The sequence below is a fragment of the Rhea americana genome, unplaced genomic scaffold (assembly GCF_003343005.1).
Source record: "Rhea americana isolate MKP2758 unplaced genomic scaffold, rheAme1 scaffold_30, whole genome shotgun sequence".
Lineage (NCBI taxonomy): Eukaryota > Metazoa > Chordata > Aves > Rheiformes > Rheidae > Rhea > Rhea americana.
In genome coordinates, this window is record NW_028186424.1 from 2,017,121 (window position 1) to 2,041,195 (window position 24,075).

Sequence of the window (24,075 nt, forward strand, 5' to 3'; positions counted from 1 at the left end):
CCCAAAACAGAGCATCACACAAGGCTGTTAAAGAAAGTAGAACATCCTGCAGTATGTTCTCCACTTCTTCACATCTCCACTTCCAAAGAAGAATTTTACACTGATACAGAGAATCAAGTAGTGAACAAAGTTATGTTATAGAAAGTGAATGCATGTTTATTATGCATTCTTCCTCTACTGATAAACCCTTGAGACTCTTCCAACTACAGCATCAACAAGCAAACACAGATTACTCCATCTCCAGCACATGGACTGTCTTGTGCAGAGTCAAAAGCACTGATTGAGATTAATAAACTGTTAGAACAGAAATAAAGTTATTGAACCATCCATATTTCAAAATGCTGCAAGGAGGGCTATTTAAAAATAAATGCTTACATTTATAAACTTGCATACACTATATGAATGAACAACTTCTCCTAGGCATACCCTTGATTGTTCAAATACTTGCAGAACACACACTAGGTAGATACCATTTACAGATCTGTTTCACATGCAAATAGCTACCTGTTTTAACAGCTCAGAGCAATAGCACTTGTAACCTAAGTAAATCAAATCAGGAGTTCTATACATCCAGTCTCCAGTCACTTTACATTGTTCATAYGCACTTAMKTAAGTGATATGCTTTGAATATCGTKCTGACGTTCAACTTTRCATACACTTGTTTTTACAAAATACAGTTTTCAGATATAATAAAGACTCCCTTGTTTATTTAAGTCACACTAAGCTAGTGCCATTTGTATTGTATAATTTAAGTTTATCAACAGTTCTTCAGATGATTTCACTTCTTCGATTGTCACGTTTTTCRTCTAAAGCTGTTGTATTTTACTAGAGAACTAGTTCAAGGTTCTAGGTCTGCTGGTTTATAACATTGCTGCTGTTTAGAAGAATGATCACCAAACGCAGAATACATACCTTGCTTTTTTCTTGCTGAAATTCTATCTGGATGTTGGTTAGTTTAGTCCGTAGTTCCTCATTAGCAGCTTGTAGCGCTTCAGTCTCCATGTCGCACTTCTCCCCCTTGGCACGACTTTTCTTTGACATAATTATTTTTGAAGTTTAAAATAAAAGTTTTTGCTCCAAGCTGAGCTACCAGCTAGTGCCCTTCTGCTTTTAGCATTTAGGAGTCATGTAGCACTCAAAATCCTTCACATAAACCTCCGCCATCATGGTGCTCTCTCTCACATCCTGAAARAAGCAAAACAGACAAACAGAATTATTAGACTACATCAATGAGCAGAAGGAARTGTCACACTAAATATTAAAAAAGTTGCAAAAACAAAAATTAAGTTACTACATCCAATTTTAAAGCACACAACTTCCTTGTAGTACATACTACATTGTATAGTATATGAGGTTTTGAAAGAAAATGATCAGAAAAGAAGTTTCATAATATTTTATCAAACATTTGCTGCCATCCTATGCCCACAGGAACAACTGTCTTCGCTGTCATGATGAATATAACATATTAGCATAAATTATATCTTATTCAGGACCTGACCATGCTTAGGATTCCCAAGAGGTACTGAGATGATCCTAAATTAATTGAGGCTAGTGGGGCTTCATTGGGAATAATTTAATTCTTGTAGTAAGGATAAGCACCTCTCTCCTTAACCTATCAGTTATAATACATTATCCAAAATTATCATGAAGTCTTACAACATTAGGATATATAGAAATGCTGTTAAAAAAAATTTCAACATTTTGTAAACTTATTAAAGATATAAAAAAAACTGTGTATGTTCAGGGTTGATCTCATTTCAAATGCCCTAATGAAAACATTAAGGTACTTAATTTCATTTTCATTCCCAAGCCTCTATCTAAGTTTAAAAAGTATTCAATTATTAATATCAGCTTTATATAATATTCAATGAGAATATCAATAGCAGACAAAGAACCGCAATTCCACTAACTGCGAAATCCCAAGATTAATTTGCTTCAGGTTATAGAAGTTTAATCCCTTTTTTTTTTTTTTTTTTAATCTGTTCACCTCTGAGAGTAACTCGGTGCACCAGAGGACAAACTGAGCAGCAAGTGCTATCAATGCTGAATTAGTTTCCACTTTCTGTGCTCATTTTAAGTATCTCTTAATTTTCATCATTAAAACCCTGACAAAGTAGAGCGGTTCCTATTTCACTACTTTCACATTTCTGAAGTTTTAGACTTCCATGAAAACTGCTACCAATTTGTTTCCAGACAGGTTGTTCTTTCTCACATACCTCTACCAGGAGTTATTTTACAGAGTGTAGTAAAATGAAAAACACCAGCACTCCTTAATGTACTACATCTAGAGGGTTATTTACTCTGATGCTTCAGTTATTTGCAGATAAATATTACTTGGTGAGTTCAAGTAAATACATAAGGTTTATTCTCATTTTTAAAGTTTAATAAACTGAAATGGAGGATATTCATGCAATATATTCATTCACAGTTAGATATAGATAGGGTTTTTATTTAAATACCAATTGAAAAAAGATAAACTATTTTCAAAGTAACTTAAATGAAGTATTCACTTTGTAATATTATACATCTTTCCTTCCAAATTTTATCATCTAAAAATTTTACTCTATACAATAAAATTCAATTTGCTTAAATCCATTATATTGAGCCATATATATCCATTATATCTAATTCTGAAAAATAGTGAATTAAATTAAATTTTAATTTTATTTCCAAATCAAAAWTACCTTACAAAACAATTAAACACTGGTAGTACTGTAATTTTATACATAATCACTAGTTCCAGAAAAATAAAAAAGTAATATTCTTAAAATAGCTTGAAACAAAAACTCTTCACCAAGTAGGAGAAACCTGGGTATTTATTTCCTTATTAAAAGAATTGTATRGTATTAATTTACATAGTTCCTAATGTGCTGACTAAAGAAAACATTTAATCAATATATTTCATCCAAACCCCTTAACTTTGTGGAAATTGAGATTCAAAAATCACTTTTCAGTGTCTTTTTTTAAAAAAAAAAGAAGAAGAAGCAGTTCTAATAGCTAATAATTTCACATTACTCAGAACGGTCTAGAACGGTCTACAAGGAATAAATTGGTCCTTAGCTCAAAGCCCATCTCCTGAAATCCTTACTAAGCAAAATTCCTGCTGCAGTCCAAATTATATAGCATTTAATTCAGTAGGTGATTATTTTAGTTAAGAGTATCAAAAATTTTCCTCATTGGCCTGGCTACATGCACGTTAACCTCATTCGATCCCCATCCTCCCACACCCTCCCCTGAAACCTCAATTACAGTTTGGGGTAAAGCATATGAGAATGATAGATATGTTTGCTTCTCCATCAGTAAAACAAGATATTGAGGTAACTGATCTTGATGTAGATACATATGACATCCAGAGGACAGGAAAGAAAGAAAGAAAGAAGACTTGAAGTGTGCAGTCTTTTGGAATTACCATGTCCATTTGGCTTGGTAACACTAAGATCTACTGACTTCTCCATGTTCTCAAGCATGTTATGTAGATACTGTATCACTGAATATGAACATCTAAACTTTCTTTATACACTTCAGTGTATAAAGACACSTAGCAACCTAGCTCCGAAACCCTGATCACGCATAACTGCCAGTGACTTCACAGTTCGTATTTTGTCAAGGCGTCACCACTGCTCCAGCYGATCACTCCAAAAATAAGGTCTGTAATAAGGTACCAGAATAATGCTACCTAATGCCACCAGAATAAGTCCACCTTTGAAAATCTGAGGATCTAAATATATCACATTATTAGATGTTCAAATTACATCTAACTCTTAAATTGGCTTTAAAAATAAAGATTTCAGTGCAACTCTTTGAAGTACTCTTGAGACTTTAAAACGCAACTAATTCTTTCACTTCATGCTTAAATCATTCYGTGACAAACAGTGGCACCACCTGAAGAAAAATGTGAGAACAAAATTGTGGCTGCAAAGGCTCCCCTACAGCTGCCGATCAAAGTACAACCACTATTTACCACAGCCTTTCATCTGATACAGAAATCATCTTTTCTCTTCACCTATTTCCATGCACRCACACATACTCATCAGTCAGCCAAGATATTTTGGGATGTGAAGTACTGGCTACCTCAGGCATTCAAAAAATCCAAAATATAGTCCCAGGAAATGCTGAAATAGTTGCACCTTCCTAAGACATGATTTCTAAATTTTCCCTCTTTGCCCAGTGATTTATGAACATTTGGATTCTTTTCTCCAATCTTTTCTCCGTAACTCAGGAGTTAAAAATTTTACTTAAAGTAAAATAAAAACTGAGATTCAAGACCTGAAGAAAAATACCTAATTCTCCAGTAGGCATTAAAAAAAAAAAAAAAAAAAAAAAGTGCTGGTGGGCACAGAAACATTTCCATTTTTATTCTTCCCTAGATACATCTTTCAGCCTATCTATTTCAAAAACAGGAACTATGGCAACACAAAGCCTCTTAACACTCAGAGTGGGCACAAAATCCAGAGAGGGTAAGAAGAGTATGTATCGTCCTTCCATATTAAAGGCTCAGCACAAGCAAGTGCCTGGATGCTGATCTATTTGAGTTCCCACACTTACTGTTTGGGTAAAGGCTATGATAAGACATACTAGTCTTGTAACAGTGAGAAAAAAGAAGGAAGAAATATTCCACTCTGGAAAGATACGGTTTTATCAACTCAGAAGCTTCAATCAGCAACACACCAACTAACTCACAGCATGCCACTGAAGAGGCAAGAACCTAAGGCAGCCATGATACAGTCCTGCTGTCGCTGTGGGTATAAAAACGGCCACTTCCTCCACTGTGAGTTATACAAACATATTGCAAGCCTTCACAACATTTGAATGTATTTGATATTTCACAAAATGAGGAGGCAAGTTTAACGGATTTAAAGTCACAAGTCTTAAGTCACAAGTCTTGCACCAGTCTCAGGAACATACCAAGCATCTTGCTTTACTTGGTAGATGTAGGGCACCTGCAGTTCAAAATAAAGACGAAGGGCAAGAGAAATAAACTTGAAAGGATTCGAATCAGCTGTTCGAAAGTTTGGGGGAACGTTGCGTGAAATATCAAAATATCGGAACATGGTTAGGTTAAAATAAAATATTTAGGGCTTGTGCATGTATCCATATCCATATAGCTACATCTTACATCTATTTCACAGAGTAACTATCCAGAATGTCACAGATTGAAATGGTTTACAAAAAAAAAAAAATGCTTTGTGTAAAACACTACAATGTTACAGCTCTTACAAAACCCTACTCTCAGATTTGTCATTAAAATTGTATAACTATATAATGTTCATTAAGTATCTCATTTGTCAAAATTTTCTAACATTCTACTCACTATATTGGTTTTGCTATTTAAAAATATTATATAGATATATAKAGAGAGATAATTACAGGATTATTTAGAAGTATCTACTCTATATGACTGAAGACAAATCATATTTTGATTTGAAATGAGGAAATCAAGTAGTAACTTCATTAAAAGCCAGGCATGACTGTAAGCGTACTTCAGTGTTTCAGTAAACCAAGAACTAAGCACAGCAGAAGAGCAGCTACAGAATGGCACCTCGCTTAAGTTTTTCCTTTCTAAACGTACAGTACACTTGCGCTATTCTTTCTTGATGGTTTTTGTTTTTAAGGCAAAATTGGAATAAGCAATCTTTTGGTGATTTTGCTGTATCACTTCTGCTTTGCCTTCCCAATCTCAACTTCTCTCTTCAGGCAAAACATAGTGAGAAATATGCTACTCTCTTATTTTTTCTCTTTGCATTTTTTCTTTTGTTTCCTTCCCAGTATGCTCTTCATATTATAAGTAGATAAAAAGCATGGATTTTTATCCAGCAGCTTTTAAGAACATTGCCTTCTGTACTCTGCCAGTTTAATTCATGAAGACACATCTCACATTATATTTTGTGAGTTACTTATCCTTATGATGGCTATGTTATAGTTATGAATATATAAAAATATTACCAAGTTATTTGCCTCTAGTACCTAAAATCAGTTTAGATAGTTCATTAACTAATTGAGACTCTGCCATCTTAAGGTTATTTTTATCTTCATCTTGAGCTTTCATCTAAATTTGAAGCCAATAATTGTGCTGTGTATCAAATCAACTGGGAAACCCAGAGTAATGAAAGCCAGTATTTATACGCTATAAGGGATTCTCAATCATACAAATTCCATTTATTATTCCTTTAAGACTCCAAATGCAATATAATGAGTTGATTAGTATATTTTTTTTAAAGGAGTGTAACTGAACTTACTTTAAATAATTGGAAGTGAAGGAAGAAGAGACAATACATTAAATACTAGAGCAGAAATTGCAGGAATCTGAATTTGGATTATTAAGGGAAGACACATGGAAAAATGCTCTATTAACAGAGAGTTAGCATAAACAACAAATCGGGTGTTTTTGCATTGCAATTATTTTCAGGTTAGAGGACTCTGGATACATCCTACTCTTCCATACTCAACACAATTCCAGAAAAGTGTCCCTTTAAAGAGCACTGAATACTTTTGGGGGGGATGCAAGCTCCTCTCACTGAGTAAATGAAATTAAATTATGATTACTTGCATCTGAACATTCCTTAAAATTTTATTTTATTAGTCTGTTTATACATTCGAAGGCAGCTATATCAAAGACAGTATTAACTTCTTCAGTGTACAACCTAGACTAAAACCACTCAGTTAAATGAATTATTTCACATTCCTAAAGGTAACTTCCAAAAGTTTCCCACAGGGCTAACAGGCATCCCTACAACTGCGTAAGGGATAAAAGCTTCTTGTCTAAACACTTTGCTTCCATACGAGTAAAAGACGTTGCTTCATTTTCTTCAGTATTTCCTTTGCAAAACTACGCAGCCTTACTAGGCTTCCCTGGGCTACCCATACCCCTTGTTAGGCTCGGGAATGTGAGACTGAGCTTCATTACTATAGCACATTTCTGAACACTGAAGGAGGTTAAGATGAATTTTATTACCCTTTTATCCAACAATACTAAATTCAGGGGATACAGGTACAGTAYGTTATCTTCAGAAGTAACTGCCAGGTTATTTATGTTCTAATTGAAATTTTTTTAAAAAAAAGCATGATAATCAACCAATGACTATATGGAAAAGATGACAGTCAGTTCGCAAAGCCCAAGGCCTATTTCTCATAAGGCTCAAGTGACCTACATTTCCTGCTTCACCTTTTAGTTCTGTGCAACAAAACATGGCTGAACTCACAAATGCAAAAAAAATCACGATTCTACATGATGTAAAATAATACTTTTCCCAGCCAACAAATAAAACCCAAAGTTACTAAAATCATTTACTAAATGTAATGTAGATTAGTAGTATTTTAAATAGCCATTTGTTAGCTATCTACAGAGACAGTTCTATTTCTGTAATAGCTGAGCTTTTGAGAAGTTGATTAAAAAAAAAAAAAATCTTATTCCACTCAAGGAATTGCAGAATTTCCTTACAGTAGAAYGCTTCTTTAAGTGCTACTTTTAAATTTTTTCCCACAAGATAAAAACATCTTTATGTTAACTAAGAGTCACATATTCATTATTGCAGTTTCACAGTCTACCATACCGAGCAGTACTTCTTTTGGTTACAATAAATTTACTTTCCATAAAATTTGGACCAATAATCACAAAAAACCTCTTTGCATTTTTAATTATTGTTTTGCCAGAAAAAGTGCATTGGATTATAACTCTTTTGAATATAATTAGAGAGAGGTAACTTATTGCTTTAAAGAGATTCCATGGTATCATTTTATGATACCTCACTCCGAAGGTTTCGTGACAAATGGTTCGCTGCAGATGAACATAGTATTTGTAAGTCAGTAATCTCTTCTGTCAGGGGTAGTAATTAATTACTCCCATTATTACTCTCTATGGCCTCTCAGCAATGGGGATCTGCTGAGTTGCTGTATTACAGTCTTTCAAAGAATTCCCATTGCCCCCAAGAATCAGTACCTGCATTTTGACATCTCATCACAAATCACTGCCTTCCACGTTCTTCCATAAAGGAGCTAATGGAACTAGAGATTTTGGCAAATTTCTGAATGAATTTCACCAATATATTCATTTTCACTTCAGTTAATTGGTTGCCTGTRTCATGTGTGCATCTGTTAAAACACATGCAACTAAAACACACTTCTAGGTCACGGCATGCTACAAAACTCCGAAGTATACTTTGGTATATCAAATTCATTTAAAGCCTACATGCACTCAAACATATGTGTATCTGATACTGACAGCCACACAACAATTATTAAATTATTTTGATTGGTAGTACAGCAGGACATTGTATAGCACCAGAACATTAATGGCCTCGCTCTAATTCAAAGGACACAAACAGCCAACCCAAAAAGCTGGCTGTGAACTTACAAGAAAGCATCACAAATAAATATGCATAAAAGGRGAAGGTTTGAGCAGAAGAGGACAAGGCACGGGGAGGGAAGGAATCACAAATGCATTTAATCGTAGGATTAATCTGAACTTGTTATGCATATAAYTTTAAAACCTGTTTTAAAAACTATTTACAGAACACACAACATAAGCAATCCTTCCAAGCGTTACAACAGGAACCACAGAGTATTTATACCTTAAAAAAAGGATTTAAAGGAATGACAAGTCTCTGGTTTTACAGATTACTTTGGAGGGCAACTGAAGGATCAATTCAGAAACGTAACTTAAAATGAACTGTTTGCTGTGACTCTATAGACATCTGTCACTGCCATTTCACTGCAAAGGAACACGAGAAATGCAACCTTTTGTGTGCAAAAATGTTAACCTCTGACATGAGAAGCCAGTTTGACATTCTGAAACTGATAATCTTCTCAAGCCACAACAGCTACTAAGATCAAAGCCACTAGACTAGCAGAGAACAATCAAAAATTGCACAAATTTACATTCAGGGGATGGGAGCAAAGAGAGAGAGGAGATGCACACACACAGTGAATGTGTTTGCAGGAGAATACCACTGGTGCAGAGGCATCTAGGTAGCGCTCAGTCAGCAGGACAGCTGACTTATAATACAGTATTGCAAAGTCCTGATGCTGAAAAGTGGTGAAAAAAAGTTTTTTGGCTCCACTACAGCCTCACCAAGGGAAGTGAAGCAGTTACCATCCACACTGCTGTTGCCACATACCTCCTCTGGCTCTGCTCACCCCTTCAGGAGCCTGAGGAGATGCACTCTGCCAGTCCTTGTCTGCACTACACAACACTGCAGTATACTAGAAGTTACTGAACTTGAGCTGAWTCTCTTCTTAACAAGAGCTTGATCCAAGGCATTTGAAGTAAATGTAAAGTATTCACTGGCTTCAATGAATTGATTCAGAAATTCAGAATTTATTAGTATTTACTCAATTTCACTTATAGTACTGTTTTGCGGATTAATCACGGAAATTACCCAGTTGACCATATAAAAAGACAAAACGTTACAAGCAGCAGTCCTGTGACAGATGTGAAACCCACAAAAACTAAAGCACAACATGGTGGATTTCCAACCCAACCAACTACAGGACGAAGCCCTCACTGCACCACCTCTCCAACTCAGCTTTGCAGCTAGACCCCTTTTAGGGCGTTGGGTTAATGTCAGCTCAAGTTAAGCTGCTCCAAGCAGAGGTATCCCTCTCAYCCACCTCTGTGCCAACCCCCTCTTTCTGAGGGCACACAGCAGACCCCATGTTTCCCTGCCACCTGGAGCAATGTACGTCCACCTTGCTGTCCTTCTGACTGTACACCAAGTGTGATTCAGAGACATCCCTGGGTTTTCACTCATCAGCAGCCTTCCCTTTACACCACAGTATTTAAGAGCAAAAAGGTGTGGGAAGAAAGGTCAAGTTGTAGCACTTCCCAGTTAGGGCTAAAGAAATGGCAAATACAGGGAGCCAATATATTTATTCACTGTTGCTAACACCCCACAGCTTAGTCCTCCTGTAAAGTTTAGGCTTTTGGAGTAGGCTGGGTTTTTTGTTTGTTTTATTATTCATCTGAATTTTCCAGGAAGGTTCCTTTGAATTTTTTATTATTATTATTATTATAGAGGGATAAGATAATTAAAATCTGAAACTGGAAAGATGGAAAACACAAGCAGGACAGCTGTATAGGAAATATCCAAGACAACTGTCAGCAGCGTTTGGGGAGAGAGGATCAGATTCCCAATTCACTGACACAAAAGACAGGAAAATGGAACCTCARTGGGAGAATATTATTTTATTATTTTCTAAATATTTCTAAATGTTTTTTTTCTAAATATTTAGTACTATCTATATCAGTAGGATAGGCTTGGAAGTTTAAGACAGTCAAGTAAGCATAAGGAGGAGAAAAGYCACATCTGGATGTGATCTAGTAACCAGCTGAATAGAGAAGTAACCTGAGGCTGCATGATTTGGGTTCGCCATCTCTGGTTTCAAAAATTATTTTGAAATTATTATTTGCGTGTGCAGTTAACCACGACTGCCAGACGTGCAAGCCACCRTGTGCTCTGGCAGCCCGACCACACACCCATCCTACTGCGTCCCCATGGCAAGCGAGTTACGCAGCTGCAATTACGCGAGTCGGCTCGATGGAAAGCAGGGAGCGCTGGCGCTCTGGGCAGCGCAAGGACAAAGCTGCCTCACCTGCAAAGGCAGAGCTCCATTTGACAAGGCTGCTCGTTAAAAACAAGCTCTCTTAGCCAAAATAAAGACGTTGACGTAAGTAATACAGCGCTACTGATAAAAGGACATGCTCTATTTTCCTCAAAGAAGCCACCATGCTCCACACTAAAGCCAAACTGCAGAGCCGGCAGTTATTTAAATATTGAAGAGCCGCAGAATCCCCCAAAGGCACTACAGTTCCCCAGAAACACAGGACTGCAAACCCTACAGTCCACCACTATCAAGGATTTCTGTGAAATTAGTGTCCAGGAAGTAAGACACCCCATTCATTCCCCAACCTAACTCAGAACATTTCCAAAAAATTCTCATCTAATCAGAATCAAAAAAAAAAAATTTTTACAGGCAAGGCTTGATAGATTTTGGTTCCATCTTCTATAGTTCTGTCACAAATTCCTTGTATGACCTTGAACAAATCACTTAATCTCTCAGTAAAATAGGGATTACGCTTGCCTACCTCAAAGGTATTATGAGGACCAAATTAAAATACGAGGCACTGAGCCACCACAGAAATGGGGATTATGAGAACCAGCAAGATTTGTTAGTTAGTATGAGCCATCAGATTAAGCGTCCCACAAAATTGCAATTCCCTCACAAGATCTGTTTAGAAATTCCTAACATATCTGCTCCCCTAGAAAGCACCTCATTAAACAAGAGAACAAAGTATTTTGGACACAGATCCAGAAGACTGCTTGGGCACTCTGTGGGGGACTAGAGAAAATTTAACAGCCAAGATCCGATGCTCCAAAACTCTCCTTATTCCTATAGGCATCTAATATATAATATGAAATCTTTATRTATCATATTCAATAATTTCTTCTCTGTAAAGACTCTGTAGATTTCCCCCCCTCCACAGAGGAACCACTAACCACACAGACTAAGTCCCCTAGGCGCGAGCAAACGGTGAGGCCTGACGCCACCTTGGTCACACTTCCTAGCGGGTGGCTCAGGTAACTCTCGCGCTCGCGCTGCAAATCCGGCTCCGCAGGCGCGCAGCAGCGGCGCGCCCGCCGTCTCGGGAGCTAGCGCACCAGCCTGGCCCAGAGACTTCCGAGATCCGCCTGTTCTCGGCTGGGGAGGAGAAGCTTTGGCGTCCCTCAGGCGCCCGCCCGCCAGCAGAGGCGAAGGCAGCGGATGTGGACACCTTCTCACCTCAGCAGCGCCGCAGCCCTCAGCCAGCTGCCGCTGGCGTTTCGAGCGCCGATACCCGAGCTCACGTTCGCCCGAGCGAGCGTGACACTCCGGCTCTGCAGCGCAGGCCGGTAGCACTGCACCACCGTGGCAAAAACGTTCAAAGTGGGTATTTCAGCCAGAGATTAACTCCTCTCTCCTCTCCTTCGCCTCCCCTCCTTTCCCTTAGGGAACGGCGCAGCAGCTTAAAACCGCAGGCATTAAGGGCACGGCGAGGACCGGCGCAGCCTCAAGACTGATTTACTCAGCTTAACCAGGACAGCAACAAGCGTGACGCAGCACAAAAAAAAGAAGAAAGAAAAGAAAAAAAGAGAGAGAGACAAAAATCCTCTCAGCTAAAGACTTTCCTTGCAGAAACCTCCACTAATTCCACAAGGTGAAAACACTTCACCACCATGGGAAGAATATCAATAAAACATCTTTCTGGTAACTGCCAACAAATTTGATTTGAACTGTGCCAGGCTTGCTGGAACGGATGTTGGCGAGCCGGTCACCAGCAGCGCAAATGCGTTCGCTGGGGATACTCAGAGTCCAACATACCAACCACGAACATTCACAGCGAATTTATCATACCTTTATCCAAAGGCATGCGTATTAAAATCATAATGCCAAAGATAACATTCTGAGGAATGTTTAAGATAAGAAACAAACAAACAAATATAATTTGGCTCAGAAGACACACAATTAAAAAAAAATAAAAAGTGCCCAGAACTACTCTGCAACAAGCCATTACAAAACATAGGACAGACCACAGCCTAGATTAGACAGTCCCAAAGTATTTTGAAGTTCTTCCACATTTAATCAATACATAGAAACACGCACACCAAAAAAAGCCTCAAATCTGGAAGAATGCTTAGACACAGAACAGAGATTACTGCATATGCAACTCTAGGTTTTCTAGGAAGGCAGCTGGATGCCCAGATTTAAATTATGCAGTAACATTGCTAACAACACATCTCAAACTCTGCTGAATGCTGTCATAGCCAGGCTATTCTGGCCTTTTAGAGGAATTAAAAAATAATTTATCTCTCACTCTATGGAAAACATTTTTGTCCTTTTTACCTATGAATTTTTCCTTTGTTGGGAAACGAACCTTTCATTTCAACATACTATCTCAGAAAGAAGACCACAAAGAAAGTGCAGCATTTTACCTGAAGTCAATGCCTAAACACACTGACTAAAGCTTGCAGGAGCCAGCCCCTGTGGGTGAGTGAAAGATGTTTGTGCTGCTGGATCCCATACGAACACAAACTCCTTCTTCCCCTGCTACCGGCAAAGGTAGCCACTCTCCCTAACATCTAAACACTTCTGTAAATTGTCTTTGACCACAGAGCGAATCTATATTCAAAAATTTCATTCTCACATAAGTAGGATACACTAGTCATTCTAACTTTGTGCCCAATTGTGTAAAAGTATTTTTATATACTGTATATACACGATATACCCAAATGTTGCAAGGTATTACCAATAGGAAATCAGTAAATATTTTCACTCAGCTGTGCAGGTCTTTACCAGTAAATAGTTAGGCAATAGGCTGTCTTTCATTGACCTGACTAGAAGGTCTAGTTATAAATCTTTGATTGACTGTAGGAAATAACTAAAATACCCAGATTCTCTGTCTGCTTTAAATTTCTCTTTATCTTGGTTTGTAACAACATCTAGCACATTTGTAAACTACTCTCATGCAAGTGGAAATCTCTAGCATAAACCCCCTTTAAACCTTCTACTCCTCTACCACTGCCATTTACTTTTTTTTAAAAAAAAAAAAAAAAAAAACATATTTAGATGAGTTAGAATCATAGAGTCACAGAATCAGTAAGGTTGGAAGGGACCTCTGGAGATCATCCAGTCCAACCTCCCTGCTCAGCAGGGTCACCTAGAGCATGTTAGACAGGGTTGCATCCAGGTGGGCCTTGAAGATCTCCAGAGAAGGAGACTCCACCACCTCTCTGGGCAACCTGTTCCAGTGCTCCGTCACTCTCMCAGGGAAGAAATTCCCCCTCACGTTCAGGTGGAACTTCCTGTGCTTCAACTTCTGCCCATTGCCTCTTGTCCTGTCACACAGGGCAACTGAAAAGAGTGAGTTCTTCAAATTTTTCCAAGTGTGAAGGCAAAGGAACTATAAAGTAATGCTGATGCAGGAAATTGCTACAACTGCCCTCTTGTAAGCTGTTTAAAGTAAGTTCTTCTACTTAAGAGGGTGGGAAATCAGCTTTCCACAGCTTCCTGATAAGTACTGAAATATTAAACTGTTGCTTTTCAACAGATGGAAGAAAGCACAATGGATCCCAAGRCAAAGCAATACCATGATAATCCTCACAAGCAAAGTAAAACACTATAAATTTGTATATACCTTTCCACCTTCTTATTGCTTGAAACAACCCCAAGTAAATAAAGTATTTCCTCAATAAAAGAAATACAAGCTCCTCAAGGAAGCAATAGCTGCATCTCTGCTGTAGACTGGAGGCTTGTCATTTACATCTCAGCATATTCCCTCCCCCAGTTCTCCTTCACGTATCCTATTTTTAGCTAGATTTAGTATGACCAAATCAGAATTTGTTTCCCCTCCCTAAAACTTTTACTAGGGTTTTAATATCAACAAGCAGCCCATGGGCTAGCAGGGTTGAGGGAAAGGCATTTATCAAGCCGGCACAGCGCTACATCCAGGGGTTGCTGACTAATSGACGCAAGCTCGCAGCTCCGGAAGCTCCCTGGCTGCAGTCCCAGCCACAGCCGCCTCCCTCCCTCCTTCCCCGTCTCCGCGGACTGCATGCAGCAATCGAGCCACTTCATCTGAGCATCACATCTGAACAGTGACTGAATCCTGCTGCTGCTTCCTTTTTGCCTTCAGGGGCAGATCTTTCTTTAGCAGTCCTTGTAACGAAGGCAACGCTAGCAGCAGCGTGTGCTTGTCCGACTATTCAATATATTCCTCCCTGGCCTTTCAAAGTTGGAAGTTATCCATTGCCAACTTCTAAACAGGAACCACAGATGCAACTTCTAAACAGTGGCTCAACATCTAAAAATAATTCAAGTAAAGAAGTTCATAGAGATCAAATCAGTGAAATAACTGCAGACTTCACAGCTGACAGTTGATTTCTTCAAGATCTAGCCACTTATATAAAGCAGCTAAAACAGAACTTTGGAGAATATCTGCAAATGATACTATGTCTTTGAATTAATATTTTTGATGAGCAAGCAATTTTTCAGCAGTCTGTTGGTTGATTCTGCAATCTTGAAGTACATCTATGCTATTCATTTCCATCTAGACTCAAAATAACATATTCTCTAAAAAAGGAGGTTTCTCCTTCACTGTGGTGGTTTGTATTTGCCACCCAGCATAGCCAGTGAATGCTCTGTTTTATTCAACTCTGTTTCTGTATTCAGATGTATGGTCCTTTGAGATGTTCTTCATATTCYTCTTCATATTTTGTGTTCCCCATTTCTGCTTCCTACTATAACTGAAATATGAAAGAACTAATATGTTTTTGAAAAGAAATATTGACAAATGTGTTCTAGTGTCTGAACAGACTTTTTTAAAAAAGTTAAGATAGATCATCTAGTTTGTGTTAAAGCATAGTTTTCCAACACAAACTAAATAAAAAGTACTCTCAGGTGGAAGATGGGAATGTTTTAGAATGTAACATTTCTCGGGTACACAGACTTCATTTTTAATACAGGATGCGCCNAAAAAAAAAAAAAAAAAAAAAAAAAAAAAAACTACATATACACACAACAGGACACAAAAGGACCAGAAAGGTCTCCATGATATAAACAAAAATTTAATAGAAAACAACCTCCTCATAACAATACATTATGTCATCCTACAGTATTTATTTGCAGAACTGCAGAATTGAGCTAATGAACAACAACTTGAAAATAAATTTAGATTCCTATAATGTAAGCTGATTACAGGATGGAAACACATAAACATTTCAAAATATGTTTTTGGTTATGATTTGTAATATAGAGACCCTTGTAACATTTGTATTAAATATTTATATTTATAAATATATAACTATTTATATTAACATATGTTACAAATACAGTATTGTGTGCAGTATGCTCACAGGATGAGTTTCCTCCAGAAAGAATAAGTTATAGGTAGTAAGATCGTTAGGGCCTTCAAAGCTATTCTCCTGGAAATCATCACTTGTATAATTGCTATGCACAAAACACATTCAGTTTTCTACATATATTGCCATAGCCAGACCATACCATGAAAGCTATTTAATATTCATAATGCACAATTCAGACTTGTTYAATCAATTGATCAATTAAAGGGGAGAGTGGAGAAAATGAACAAATGAAGAACTAGAAAGCCAACCATAACAAAGACACATCAAGAAGCCCTAGATTTACAAAGTTATCTTAAAGCAACATTAAATCTCCCAGCTTCAAGATCAGTACTATTATTTACTGAATAYGTATCATATACACTAAAGCTTTCCAATAGTTCGTACCTTTTTTTTGGCCCATTCATACTTGTTTGTTAATAGACCAGGAGCTTCACAACAGACTGAAGGTCTGTTACGTTTAATACCAGACAGCAAGCCTTAAACATGCAAAAGACTTTTCCATGGCTAAGGAACAGCTCAGTTTGTTTCCTTTTCAGTACCTCATGTGAACACTCAAAATGCAGATGAGTATTTTTAAATTACCAAGTAAAACATTACCTATCTTATCTCAGCAAGAGCATTACCAGTCACATACTTATCTAACTGTAAAACGCACATGGGAACTCTGCCAGCAGCTGTACAGCTATCAGCTACCCAAATGCCCCTGCCTTTTTAGCAAAGCTCAGTATTTGCAAATAAGAGAAACTGTCCAGATACAAGCATGTTATTCTAGTGCTTTGCTGTGTTTGATGAGTAATAGATCTGTAATCACATGGTAGGGAAAACAGATAATTCTACTGAGGATTAGTCAACTCAGGTTGTTCAAAGAATGGTAAAGGAAAAAATATAGAAGTGTATGGGTAATGCCAAAGTTTATCTAGATTTAAGTTGCAAGCATTTAAAGAGAGGAAGGAAAAGAAAAAAAAAAAAACAAACAATTGTGGCAAGTTTCAAGATCTATCAGTCAGCTAAGCAGAGAGATGATTTTTTCTAAAAAAAAAAGAAAAAAAGATGCCTGACCCTCCACGCAGTATGCAACAGCAGTCTGAATCTTTCACAGAAGCAGGAGTGTTTCTCTAAAGCAAAACGTGCACACCCTGCTGCATGAGGTAGCACTCTCCACGTGAATCAGCGCTGTCCCCTCACACATGAACATGTATTTACACAGCTATTCTGAGGAGAGGGTTTGGAAATATCAAACAGTCTAATCAAATAAGACAACAATATACAAGAAATAACTAACTAAGATGAACAGCAAAATCACAGATAGGGAGTTGGTTGGAGGGTTTTTGTTTGGTAGGATTTTGTTTGTTTTTTGATTTTCCCCCTGTAGCACTGGACAGATGCGCTTAAGCAACCCAGAGGATGAATTTTCATAAGCCAGAGCCATGTAATATGCACATGAGAAAAGCACTTTGTTGCAAACTCTCACATCCTGAGCATTTCCTTTTCATTATACAGTCAGCTAAATAAAATATCCAGTCTATATCAATTTGTTAATCTATGTTAAACTGTTTTGATATACCTGAACCAAATGAACTCAAGGATAATAGGAAAAAAAATTTTCAAATAGCATTGCATTTGATATTAAAAAAAAACAAAATGCTTTCACTTCAGCAGAAAGACAAGTTACGAAATTTAACAGTTATTTTTGGAAGGCAGCACTTTTACTCTTCTTAAAATGAGTGTTATCGACTCTGTATTATTATTGTTATTAAGCAGATATAACAGTGAAATTTTTAGATACATCTATCATTGAAGCTTGCTCTTCATGCAGTGTACCATAGAGAGTTAAGCTTGGCCAGACGCAAACATTAAACTGTCCTCCCAATTAAAAAGTAATAAAGAATTTACAGTCACGTTAGGTTATCTGTTGTACCAAAACCAAATTTAGTTACAATAGTTCTTCTCTATAGTATAAGTTAATTACACTCATAAGCACAAAATTGTTTTAATCTTTTTTCCTCAATTTTTATATATTGCTTTATAATGTCTTATCTATAATGAATTTCTCTCAAGTATTAAAATAGAGGGTACTAATGAACTAACGATTAGTTGTACTTGAGTGTAATAAATGACAATCAAATAGGAGCCAGAGGGGCCCTAAGGCATGTTCTGTACTCTACATTTTTTACTTTACCGGTTTTCATGAGGAATAGGTTTTCAGTTATCATGATTGTGGATTGTACAGCTGTCATTTCTCATAGCACTCTCCTTCCTTAGGGTTATTCTTTCCSCTTCCATCAGAACCGGGAGGTAAGTGTTGTTTGCTGAGTACTAACTTAAGTATAATGCAGCAATTTCAGCATRTGAACTGTAAGATATCCACCATGATAGGACACCACTGACACTTTCCTCCTTCCCCAACATTAAAGCTTTCTAACAAACCTGGACGCTATTCATGACTTCTCTTCCAGAAGAATGTCGTTCTGAGGAGCAGCTACTCGCTGTTCCATGATGGCGTTTTGCTGCMGTGAGGACAGCTGCACAGAGAGGGGGTTGTCCAGCCCTAACACGTCTAATTCCAGTAAGGGTATTTGCTCTGCAGTTCTGCTGCAGGAATACACACAACAGCACAACAAAGGCASGAATGAGGCATTGTGCTAAACTGCTACCCTTGCCATAGTCCTCTAATAGGGGAAAATTGCTACGTTCTCCTGTATAAGTAGATGCTCCCTTAAGCATCCAAACACACTGTTTTCCAAAAACGTATACTATGTATATGCCTCCTTTCTGAAAGCCTGGGCTTGTGCCTGCTACAATCACAAAAGTCAACAGAAGATTGGGAAAGTCTCATCAAGAAGCATAGCGCCTGACTGAGACAAACTGCTACAAGTCTTTCACCTTTATTAATAGTGACAGGTTTAGATGAAGACAGACCATGGTCAAGTTGRCAAACATATGATAAACTAAGATATCGGGCAACATTCTGTCCCACACAGTTTAGACCTTCTGTACTTTTCCCCCCTCCATATAAAATAAAAAGATCGAATAACAAACAAAACAAAACAAAGGCACTAGGTTTCTACGTTCTTAGCTACCAACACAGTACCAAAAAAACAACCAAAAAAATCCAGAAAAAAACAACCGGAAAGGGTATCAGGCATTTTATTAAGTATCTGGTTAGAAAACAGAATAAGATCAAAAGAAAAAATGATAAAAGAAAAAATCCTGAGTAGGCAAACATTCATTTCATCAAAGAAGGTTATTTACTGAACAGAAAAAGATTCCATCTAAAGAGTATCATATTAAAACAAAGACAAAAACTTAGTATAGATTTACTTTATTTTACTGACTGAAAATTCTGTCTGAAGAGTCTATCTCATCACAAAAAAATTACAAACTTGAACTTTGAAGTGATATTTTCCATAATTAATTGATAACGTCATATCTGTAGTTTATATTTATTCTTTTCCCACCCAATAATTCTCTGGCAATGCATAGTACCTTTCTCTTGTCCACAGGTTTCCAAGGCAGTTGTGTTCAATTTTAAGCTAAAGGGGTGAAGACTGAGCAGCACCAGTAGCTGAGTCTAGGTACGTCTGCAGTGGACTTTCCACAGCGTGAGTTCTACTCCTGTTGGAACATCCTCATCTTCATTAGCAAGGACGGATTTCTGAGCAATTTTAGTGACATCATCTGTTAAACAAAAGAGCAGAGGCTTAATCCACATCAGATTTGATTAACAGCTTTGATGGTAGTAACGCAATGAAGTTATTTACGCAGACTAACAAAATGCAGCAAAATAAGACAGCATGCAAATTACAGGATGCCACCTCCGCTTCAGTAACAGCGGACGTGCAAAATCTAATTCTCGGTCATCTTTGGTAACTGCTAGTGGTCATCAGCGAAAGCAGGATGAAAGCTACTGAGCTGTTTCACACACACAACAGGGCACTGCAGACTGTTCGCGCAGAGCAGGTAACACCGAATTTGTATTCTGGTTTATCCACAGGAACTTGTTTGTGGACTACACACTTCAGCTGTTATGGTAACAGCCTATAAATCATCCCAAGTATTTCTGTAGTCTTCAGAGTATTCAGTTTCCAGGTATATAGACTGGCCACTGTCATGGATCTTTATAAATACCAAAAAGTAACCTTAAGGAACTTATCGTGTGTCCTACAGGACTAGACTGAGTTTCAGAAAACCTCAATTCTGTTCTTCWGTGGGTCTACCTCTCCTCCTGTACAGTGAAGGCAATAATGCTTTCCTTTCTAGGGGAAAAACAAAATCTTAACGTTGTTTCACTTCACATTTCTTGATAGCATTTCAACAYATTTTGATCATACAGAGAGGCAGCAGAAGCATTCAACTTACTGTTGATATACAATACATGTTTGTTTGGACTGCTATTTCCCATCTGCAGAAAAATCTATTTACAGAGATAAAATTATCTTTATTGAGATATCTTATGGAAAATAGGCCGAGTTACTTAATGAGTGCTACGCTTTCTTCCTTGAGCATGTGAACACCTACGACCGCACCCTTAAATAAACAGTGGAATAAAGAAAAGAGAATAAAGTCTCCTAAACAGCAAATTCTTCCCGTAGTATGCCTTTTGCGCTAAAGTGTAAGTCAGTGATGGAGTAAAAGTGACCCAGAGAAGGCAAACGGATCTGAGCAATGCCTAACGCATTGCCAAAGCAGCCGCGGGAGCCCCTGGCGCTGGTGGCAAGGCAGCTGGTGGCCAGACAAGGCACCATATCCAAATAGCACGACAGCGATATGCATCAACAGGAGCACGGCTCGGGCCTCCACAGAAAGCTGCATTTCACACACACAACACGCCAGGCTTGCATGCAATGGTACCRGTCCCCAAAACGCTACTCCTGAATGATTTCATTTGCTTGGAAGTATTTCCACTCGCTGGTATGTTACAGGTTACACAGTTGGTTCTGTTGCAATCGAATTAAAAAAAAAAATCCTTGAGGAATAACTTTCCTGCTTATTTATTCAATACAGACAATGATTTAGGTAGCATTTAAGGGAGAAAAAGAAAAGAAAGAAAAAAAGAAAGAAGAAAAGGCCACCATACTCATTTCCTTAGGGCCAAATTCTCTGCTGCTAGAGAATACTTTTGAAGAGGATGAAAGTACAACTAAGGCCAGATCATGCAAGAGATCAAAGTGCTTAAACAGCTTAATCAGCATCCTTAAATAGCAGAGAAGGCTGGAAAAGAGGAAGTAGATCTGTTCATGCAGCATCAAGCCTCYTTAGGGAGAGGGGAAGGCCAATAACCTGTATTTTTAGGACATCACATCCATCCAACTTTACCTTATAGCTTCACTATCCTTTTCCGAGTTGTCCTATTCCTAAACATTCCTTTCCATTGATCCACATAAAACATTTTACAATATATACATGCATTTAGTTACAAACTTGGCATAAATTCATGTTTCTCACATTTTGTTGTTTGCATCTCGCTTTTAGGAGGCTAATTTAAATCCACTGGAATGAAAAGGAAAGAGGAATTTTGCAATGTAAATAGGTAAACGAAGAAACAGCTAAAAGACAGCAGGAACTGCTTGTCAGAGATACCAGCAGCCTGCAATCAGGCCAGACAGAAGACAACAAAACAGAGCTAGAACAGAGTTTTCACTAAAGAGCCACAGTATACATTTCAAGACAATAAAACATTTTTTTTCAAGACTTTTCAAAACAAAAAAAATCAAGAATTTTCCAAAATAAAGCCTTCAACAAATTAAAAACTTACTCAGGTAATTTTTCTCCATTTAAAAACGTGTTTAAGTTTTCGGCAATCTATTCATTCCACAACACCAATTCTTTCAAATGACAAGTTCTTAAATCCTAGAAAGCTTGTCTTTAACAACAGTTGTAGTTAAACTCTAGTAAATTTGGCAATAAAAAATATCYTAACATTTTTGGCCAGGATGCGTCCCTGTAAAGAGAATAGTGTTTACAGAAGTTTTGACAGAAGGATGAATTTGGACCTTGAAAAGAAAACCCTGCAATTTCAAGCTGCTGTAACAACATACATGATAAAAATAGGGTAACAATGGAACAATATAGTGTTTTTAAAGTAGATGTTTCAGTGGTACATTATTCAAGTGAGATTAAAAAAGAAAAATTAAGAATAACTTTTGCAGAAACTGTGGTGAATTATGACAGTGGTTAGACATTATTCAGAATACTTTCATAACAAATTATCAGAAATCACTGGAAACCTATAACCTAATTATCCTATTTTAAGATATCTTTTAAGATATGATCATACAAAAATAAGAAATTACTGGAGGCTCATTTTTCAATTTCTAGTAACTGTTAAGCTAAATATACTTCTAATGGAGGGGGGATAAGGATAAAGAGGGGAAGCTGTTGCTGTGGAAATACATTTATTTATCTGCAAACAAACAGGAGACAATCAGTATGTCTGCAACTTAACTGAGAACTCAAAATACATCATATGTGTGCCAAAAAATATCAAAGAACCAAAACTATTGTAGAAATAATTTGATAGATGAGCTGATATTTGATAAATTAGTAATTTCACTCAATTTATTAAAGTCATTAACTTATTCACATCCTACAGTTAGCACACTACTGGTAAGTAGAGAAAGCTGATTAAGTCATATGCTTCGTTATATAACAGTTCTCCAAAAAGCTTAGTGTTAAAATAAAGATTTTTTTTCTGTTTACATGGCACTAACTTGCAAACCTGTTAACACTTCCCAAATAGTTGGGGGGGAGGGGAGCAGAAAGTGCCCAAGATACATATTTTCTCTAACCACAAACTGAAATATACCCGGACTTTGGTGAAAATTGTTTCCGTCACATAACGCTATCACCTCAGAGCGCATCCTATCCTGAGGCCAACAGCAATTCCAGGGTGAGAGAGAGCCAAGACTGATGCTGCAACTCCGCACTAGCAATCCCAAGCTCTGCGTTAGCAATCCCGAGGCTGCAATGCACGCAGTTTCATGGATTTTCCCCTAGACAGTCACAAGAGTGACCCAAATAAAAGGCTACATGGGAATACAGCGTTGAGCACATCCCCGAGCTTGCTGCAGTACTTGCTAGAAATTTTCCTCAGGAAGTGCTTTTTTGGGAGAAGTCACTCATCCGCAGTCAGGGGCAGTGGGGGAGGATGTTCCTCCTCATCACCAAATGCTTCAGTGTTAGTAAAGCACATTATTTCCAAAACCCTGACATTTCACTGCAGTACTTGTTCGCTAGTCCAGAGCCTTATATCTGTAATATCCACTTGAGTTATAATTTGTCASTTAGACGTTTATTTGCCAAGCATATACATTATATGGGAGCAGATTGCCCCTCCTTGTTCTTGCCTCCAGGCCTTGATTTCCAAGGACATGATGTCTACTTTGGCCCAAGACTCTACGGGATTGCTAGCAGAGCAGAGGATTTACTTCCACAGAAGTGGCACAGATGCAGCCCGTTGTGAATGGACTTGACACGTCAACAGCTCCCAACGCTTGGGCCCAATTACGCAGCGGCTGCACTCTCCTTTACCCGTTCAGCCTCCAGGTCGTACACCCTATTGCAACCAGAACGTGCAAAAGCTGCTCTGGCTGCACCAAAGCAGATAGAAAAGCGGTATTGAAAGGGAGCCCCACAAAGAGAGGGAAAAAAAAAATCAAGTAAAAGCATCAATGCAAAACACTATGAATGCACTGCGAACCAAGGCAGAAAAAGCACAGATCACAGTATCAGCCATGCTGCGGAGACAGCCTCTCTCAGCATAAAAACCGACCTGTCAACATGGAACTACTGCGACTTAACAGCTGTAGAGCACCCTAGACATCCCCAGCCCTGTAYGTGTTAGCAAAACACACAGTCACCAAAGTTTAAATATTGAACAGACTTAGACTTTGAGGGGAAAGGRCAGAATGACTTTGAAATTTTTTCYCCACTTTTACTTATTTTTTATTTATATTCTATATGTGTATATATATATACACATATATACACATATARAATATAAATAAAACAGAAGTCAAAGACAGACAAGCAACTCCTTGCCTATGAATACTTCTYCAGAGACTCTGGCCAGGAACACCAAACAAAACACTCCAATTTGTTTTAATCTGTTATTTTTATTGCAAAATATGTCTTTGGAGGATGAAAGCACAGAATCTTTATTCAGATACTAGAAGCATGACAG

At 37.8% G+C, this 24,075-nt stretch overlaps 1 protein-coding gene across 1 annotated transcript in view; it reads right to left on the reverse strand.

Annotated features, from left to right (window-relative positions):
• The window catches only part of JAKMIP1 (janus kinase and microtubule interacting protein 1), a 103,881-nt gene extending 87,460 nt beyond the window's left edge, over positions 1-16,421 (reverse strand). The window contains exons 1-2 of the mRNA XM_085309588.1: positions 16,278-16,421; positions 913-1,185 (exon numbers count right to left, since the gene is read on the reverse strand). Coding sequence (XP_085165714.1) covers positions 913-1,041 — 129 coding nt within the window. The 5' untranslated portion in view covers positions 1,042-1,185; positions 16,278-16,421. The remainder of the gene's footprint in view (positions 1-912; positions 1,186-16,277) is intronic.
• Between the last annotated feature and the right edge of the window lie 7,654 nt (positions 16,422-24,075).